This window comes from Labrus bergylta, chromosome 7 (genome assembly GCF_963930695.1).
Source record: "Labrus bergylta chromosome 7, fLabBer1.1, whole genome shotgun sequence".
Taxonomy (NCBI): domain Eukaryota; kingdom Metazoa; phylum Chordata; class Actinopteri; order Labriformes; family Labridae; genus Labrus; species Labrus bergylta.
The window spans coordinates 31,105,667-31,113,166 of NC_089201.1; the positions used below are offsets into that span (position 1 = coordinate 31,105,667).

Consider the following 7,500-nt stretch of genomic DNA (forward strand, 5'->3'; position numbering starts at 1 on the left):
TGAGAGAATAAACACATAACCCCGGTTATACGATCTCCCTGCTTTGGCAGATCGTCAGCACGTTAAAATCCTTCACGATCTAAGATCGTTATATCGCCCACCACTAGCTGGTAGCTGATGAAGCTGAAATGAAACCTGGACTGAGAGGTAAGATAATGGATATATTGTTTTAAAAGAATATGAGCTTATATGAGGAGAGTCATCACAGTCATAAAGGTTTCTGCTGGAAACTGAGTTTCATTTAGAAAGATATTTTTAAGTCACTGTGTGTTTTCTCCTCAGGACGTTGGAGCTTCTAACTGAATCTGTCAGGTTCCTTTCCTCTGCGTTTGTATTTCAAACGTCTGAGTTACAGTCATCTGCTTCTGTTGAAAAATATCCCATTTTCTAATGTAGCTGCTTCACAATAAAACCTATTTAAACCAGGAACTTTTAGTGTGAAGAGCTTGAAATAGAATGCGTGTTATATCGTGTTCACAACCTTTGTTTCAGAGCGCTTCTCACCAGCGCTCCTTGTTGCTAGATTACAAAAGTGAACTTGTGCTTCCCTCTGTAATGTCCGTAAAGTGTGTTTTAGCTCCATGTGTTTCATATTTTCTTTAAATCAAATAAATATCACCAAGAAAACATGAGGACGATGTAAAGGAGTCATGTCCTGATGTCAGCAGCAGCTCTACACCTGCAAACTGTTCCCTCCAAAAGACGAGTCAGACCAGCGTCTCCTCCGCCATCGCTTTGTTATTGACAAATCTGATATCAGAAGTCCCGCCCCTTCTTGAGTTTGATTGGTCGGTGAGGGAGAAGTGACATTAATCAGCGTGGCGCTGTTCTCAAAGTTGAACGTCTTTCAACTGATAGCGTTTGAGTGCAGTGACTAAAAACAGCTGACACCGAGGGCGTTTTAGCGCCCAGGAAGCTGAACTACATTAGTTTTGTATTTCAGCTGGATGTCAGCGTGGTACTGTAATCTCTGTTCACTTTAAATCTAAGCCTGCTGTACGGGTTGTGCCTGTTAGTATTTATTTTCACATAATCATTCACTTGAATCATTTTGTGGATATATCATTTTAAATCTGTCGACCATCTAAGGGTCATTGGTTTAGGTCTGTGTGGATGTAACAGTTTGTGTAAGACTCTCATAGCAGCAGATCTATTTTTGGAGAGGAGCCGAGTGTATGTTGTGAGCTTAAATGACTTGAATGTAGATATCTGACAGTTTCAAGTGAAGGTAATGTCACCTCTCTAGCCTTTTAGAAGTGTTCCCAAATGGTAAAAGAATTTGTAGGCTGTACCAGCTAACAGAATATAACAGGACCGTTAACATGAAAAGTTTGTCAGCCATTTGTGTTCTGTTGCTGTTGTCTGACCTCGGCCCAATAAATTCTAAGATAAGCCACTGTCTGTTTCACCATTTCATCATTGGACATTTACAGCAGAAACATCATGGCGTCATGATGTTCTTACATGCTTTTATATTTTGATATCTTTTTCTCTATATGGGTAATGTGCAATATATGTTGTGTTTTATACATGGGTCTGTACTTTTCTGTTGACATGTCGATGTGTTTTTCTATTGTTTTTATGGATTCTACTGTGAGGCCGCTGAATGTGTGCAGCACATTGAGCCCAAGACAAATGTCTGAAGTTATAGTATTTACAGCTGCTCCTTTGAGCCCAAATCAACGCCACAGCGCTCTTCTTTTTATCATGTTGGACTTGAGACAGCGAGGCGTCAGTTTAAACACACCTGAAGCTGGTTGACCCGCTGTTAAAGAGATGCTAGTCTGTGCTCTGTTAATCATGTTACACCAAGCAAAGCCATTCCAGCATATAGAGCACCATTGTGACCCTCGCTCTGCCACTGTGGTCGGTAGGTTGAGCAAATTCACCCGCCACTGCAAAAAGACACCCGTATGTGACGAGTGCTGATTTCCAACCCTGTTTTATACACTTCTAGTTGTACAAATGTCCTAAAGGTCATGGTTGCTGTTAAATACTAACATGTTAGTTTAATGTTTAAAGTTTAAGACTCAATGTCTTGTTATTGGCATTATTCAGGGCAGATCAGACGGACAAATCATGTTAGGATCAAAACAAAGTGCACTGAGGTGCTGCATCAGGTACTTAGGCAGACAGGAAGGAAGAGAAAATCAAATGAAGGATCACATCAGGTAATGAGATGTGGACACTTGACCATTTCTGTCTTTCACATTTTTCCTGCTTGTGTCTCACCTGTTTGTTATTTTGTCCTCAGGTTGTTTTACCTGCATGAACGTCTTTTATTGTCCTCTGATCAATCTGGAGATCAGAAGATGAGTGATCGAGGAGACAAAGAGGAGAACAGAGCAGAGTCTCCTCTGTCCAGCTGTCTCTCTATGAAGAGTGACCGGTCTAAACGTTTTCCTCCAAACTTCAGTAATGAACCAGGACCCTCAGATCCACAGTAAGAGAACTTTTTTTAATCACCAAACTGTCAAGCTAAAAAAAGAGTCCTGAACACCATAATGTGTTGATTTTCTTGTTTTTAATCATCAACCTGCACACAGTGATCATACAGAGAAAGTCACTGAACTCATAACAACATACTAAGGATTATATATATGTATTATATGTTTATAGATAAGATAATATGATTTCAGTATTGACTCTTTGGTTGTGTATCTAGTCGTCTTCTCTGTGATTCTGCAGGAAGAAGTCTTTTAAACTGATCCTGAAGTTTAGTGAGATCTGCTGTGATCGTTTTCTTTCAATCATTTTTTCTGTTGTGTCCACTCTTTGTTTGTCTTTTTTAAATTTTTTTAACATGACTACACAATGAGATCTTTTTTTTTTACTGAAGTACCGTAACATCCGGTGTAAGATGCACTTTTAATACCTGTTTTTTTTTCATCTTAAAAGTTGTCTGGGTCTTATACAAAGGTGTAACTAATATACCAGTATAAAATGTTGACACATGAGCCATCATTACCGCGGGTGCAGAAGTCACCATCACTGTGTGCGACCGGACGTGATTAAAAAACCATCCTCATTCATTGGGTCTGATTTACTAAAGGTTTGTGTGTCTTAAAACGTGTGCAAACTTGATACCACCAGCAAAAAATGTGTTAACTGATCTACTAACGGCGCGCTGTGAGGATTGAATCTTTCATATGAGCAAAACACGCATTGTCCATTTAGTACGTTTGACTTAATGAATATTCAATATGGGGCGTTTCTGCCCTAGAAAGGAGAAAATGCAAATAAGTTAAGTTAGTACACGCATTGTGATTTACCAAGCCTGACAAAAACTGAGGTGATTGTGACGGTGTCTGAATTTAACACCTTTGAAAAGAACGTGCTAACCCAGGAGACCAGTGTTACACACAACAGGCTGCTGTTATTGAAGTTAGGAGGAGACATAGGCTCAATCAAAGAAGGCATACAGATCACGTTATTCTCCACACATGTTAATATGTTTGGAATGACAGCAGGAAACACCATGATTAAACTATATTGTTGCCTATTTAAAGAAAACTGAACATCCACAGCCTCTGCATTCTAAAGAATTTCAACATTGACATTTATTTCTTCCTGTTTCCCTCTTCTCACCAACATTTTATTTTAAACTTGGGATTTCTTTTTTCTCGGGCTGTGCGTCTCTCCCCCAGCTCGTGCGCTCCTCTCCATAGTGCGCTCGTCTCCTCCCTCTACAGCCCGCTGCTGCTACGCTTGGATGGGGGGACCTCACCACTGCTTGTACCCCCGTCTTCGATACCTCTTTCCAGAGCCTTTCTGTCCGATCAGACACAGCGCTGGCCAGCTGTCTGGTGCTCAACAATGTGCCGAGTGTCGCGCCTGAGCGCCACAGAGGACACAGCTCACACCTCCTGCACAATGTATGACAATTCATCTTCAAAAGATGAAGAAAAGAGAGGCCCTGTTTAATGCCCAGGTTTTCTTATAAACCAAATTTTCTTTTTGTAATATTCAGTTTTATCTGCTATAACTCAAAAATACTGTACCTTCATTTGCCTCTTCCACTGATACCTATTTTGTGCTTGCAGTCGTCCTGCTTTCCGTCCAAACTCTCCGTGACGTAAACCAGTAGAACACACAAAAGCCTAACTTAAATAGTACCGCCTCCACAAGGTTTACACCTGGTGTCATTCACGCAAACTTTCTGAGTAGATCACCCAAAAATCACACACTCACCAAACGTGCAATTTTTTGGAGTGAACACACAGTTTAGTACTCTTTACTTGGGACCTTAGTAAATCAGGCCCTCAGTGTATTAAGAGCTGAGTGCACGCTGTTCTGGGAAAGACAGCGACACAGACCAGTCTGGCTGCGCTACTTTTTCAAAATGTTTCCCTCAAGAGTTCAAAATAATTAATTTACAGAAAACTGTAGGATATTGTTCCATAAATAAACCTTGTTGAACGCTCTTTTGATTGAAAGAGTCCTTTATTAAAGTTAAAGAGAAACAAGCGGAGTCGGGCAGAGAGATCACAAGCTAGGAGTCTCTGCTTCACAACTTTCCCTGCAGGCTGAGAGCTCGACTACCGTACTGTAGCTGGTAGGAGAGCAGACTCCACAAAGAGAAAACAGACTAAAAGGGTGACAGAGCTGAACAGTAACTGCAGGTTTTGGACTTCGCTGAACACAATAAAAACTGTAACGCAGGAAGACAGTGTAAACTTTATTTTCTCTCTGAGAGACCTTCAAAAACACAGCGCGTCTTATACCGGTGCAACTTATATTTAGGATTTTACGGTACTTTTTTTTTTTTGTTACTCATGACACAGCTCCTGCACATGCTCAGTGTGCAGCTCTCTATAAAGCTGATTAATAACTTTTCAAAGGTCTCAGGTCTCTACCTAAATATTAAACATTTGAACTTATGGCTGTTAAAGATTGTAATGTTCCCCATATTTGTAATAATCCAGTGAATCACCAGGTCACATACCTGAGAGTAGTTATCACCATGGAGCAAAATATAAGGTGCACCTTAAATTTGAATCCCATCGTTGATAAAACTCTTTACAAAGAGATTTATCTCTGAGACGAAGGACCTTGTTCTCAAAAGCTGAGGGCATTTCCAGACTCACTAATCCGGCTCTATCTTTGGATGTTGACTAAAATGTAACCAACAGATTTGATTATATGTTGTTTAACTTTCTGTGGAAAAACAAAATACATTATGTTAAAAAGAACGTGACAATAAACAGGAGTCAATGTGGGGGCTTGAACTTTTTAGACTTCACAGCTCTTAACATTCAAAGTGAACAGGCTGAGACATTTTTAAATAACCCAACATCTCTATGGAATATGATTCCTAATTATGTTTTTTCTAAAGTTGGTGGCCTGGAATTTTATTACTGTGCAACTATAATATCAGTAAAATCCCAATCAAACTATCCAACTTCCATAAACAGATACCCTTGACTTGGTCTCTCATCTTGAAACATAACTTCTCTCCACACAGATATTACATCTGGAACAATAAGGACATTCTCTACAAAAATGAATCCCTGTTTTTTGAAAACTGGTTGAAAATAACATCACACTTGTAGGTCAGTTATTGGACTCAGATGGTAAACTCTATGTTTATACAGACAGACTTCTGCACATGCTCACTGAGGAGGACATGGCACACCCTTTTAAAACACTGCTTTTTGTGTCTTTATTTGATTTAGTCCACCACTGGCTTCTAAATGTCAGTCTCAGTTTTCACAGCTTTATGATTTCCCTTATCTCCACAGAATAACAAAGGGGTCTGTTTCTGTGGAGGAGGAGCTGTCCAGCTGTGCTTTGTGTCAGGGCCTCCTAAGAGATCCAGTTTCTACCAGATGTGGACACTGGTTCTGTAGACAGTGTCTCACCTCATACTGGGACCAGTCTACTTCATCAGGAGAGTCCTCCTGTCCCCAGTGTGGAGAAAGATCTAAAATAAGAGGAGGACTGCAGATATCCAGTAAGTCCAGCACTGTAATAAGTAAGACTGAAGTAATTGTGTCTAAAAACAAGACAAAGCAGTTAGTATTTTCATTGATATATAGTTCAATGAAACATTTACATTTGATCTGATTCTTACTGTCAGTTTATATTCAGTATATTTTATTTCTCTTGTAGCAGCACACATTTATTACACAGATGTTTTTGTGTCATGCAGTTTGCTTAATGTGTAATTATACATTTTTTGTATTTGATCATTTTATAAATCCGGTCTCAGGATATGTTTCTTCTCTTTCAGTAGATAGAGGTCTGCAGGAGGTTACAGATGAACTTAAGATCAGTCTGAGGAGGAGATGTGAACATGTGACTGAAGGAAGTGATGAAACAGGAAGTAGAACCCTCCTCAAAAGGATCTACACTGAGCTCTACATCACAGAGGGACAGAGTGAAGAGGTGAACACCCAACATGAGGTGAGACAGCTTGAGACAGACTCTAAAAAGAAGACCCTCCATGAGACTCCAATCAAGTGTCAGGACATCTTTAAAGCCTTACCCGACCAACAGAACCAAAAGACAGAAGCTCAACCCGACCAACAGAACCACGAGACAGAAGCTCAACCCGACCAACAGAAACCCATCAGAGTGGTTCTGACAAACGGCGTCGCTGGTGTTGGAAAAACCTTCTCAGTGCAGAAGTTCACTCTGGACTGGGCAGAGGGCTCAGAGAACCAAGACCTCAGTCTGGTGATCCTGCTTTCATTCAGGGAGCTGAACTTGATCAGAGATAAGGAGTACAGTCTTCTTGAGCTGCTCCGTGTTTTCCATCCAACATTACAGAAGGTCACAGCAGAGACGCTCGCTGTCTGTAAACTGTTGTTCATCTTTGACGGCCTGGATGAAAGCAGACCGTCGTTGGACTTCAAAAACAGTGAGGTTGTGTCTGATATCACAAAGAAATCACCGTTAAACACACTGTTGACAAACCTCATCAAGGGGAATCTGCTCCCCTCAGCTCTCATCTGGATAACTTCTCGACCTGCAGCAGCCAATCAGATCCCTCCTTCATGTGTTGACAGGGTAACAGAAGTACGAGGCTTCACTGACGCCCAGAAGGAGGAGTACTTCAGGAAGAGGTTCAGTGATGATGAAGATCTGTCCAGCAGAATCATCTCACACATCAAGACATCCAGGAGCCTCCACATCATGTGTCTGATCCCGGTCTTCTGCTGGATCACTGCCACAGTTCTGGATCACATGATGAGCACAGAGCAGAGAGGAGAGCTGCCCAAGACCCTGACTGACATGTACTCACACTTCCTGCTGGTTCAGACAAAGAGGAAGAAGAACAAGTATGATGAGGGACGTGAGACAAGTCCACATGAGCTGATGGAGGCTGACAGGGAAGTTCTTCTGAAGCTGGGGAGGCTGGCGTTTGAACATCTGGAGAATGGAAACATCATGTTCTATAAAGAAGACCTGGAGCGTTGTGGTCTTGATGTCACAGAGGCCTCGGTGTACTCAGGAGTTTGTACAGAGATCTTCAAAACAGAGTGTGTGATCTTCCAG

The 7,500-nt window shown here is 41.2% G+C and overlaps 2 protein-coding genes across 2 annotated transcripts in view; both read left to right on the top strand.

The window, feature by feature from the left end:
- Positions 1-7,500, top strand: part of LOC136179608 (NLR family CARD domain-containing protein 3-like) — a 149,137-nt gene that overhangs the window by 109,094 nt on the left and 32,543 nt on the right. The gene's annotated exons all lie outside the window — the stretch shown is intronic.
- LOC136179616 (NLR family CARD domain-containing protein 3-like) overlaps positions 1-7,500 on the top strand; it is a 173,233-nt gene that overhangs the window by 309 nt on the left and 165,424 nt on the right. Inside the window, exons 1-4 of the mRNA XM_065956455.1 lie at positions 1-147; positions 2,255-2,443; positions 5,742-5,953; positions 6,233-7,500. The exon at positions 1-147 is cut by the window's left edge and continues 309 nt beyond it; the exon at positions 6,233-7,500 is cut by the window's right edge and continues 614 nt beyond it. Of these exons, the coding sequence (XP_065812527.1) occupies positions 2,313-2,443; positions 5,742-5,953; positions 6,233-7,500 (1,611 nt within the window). The 5' untranslated portion in view covers positions 1-147; positions 2,255-2,312. The remainder of the gene's footprint in view (positions 148-2,254; positions 2,444-5,741; positions 5,954-6,232) is intronic.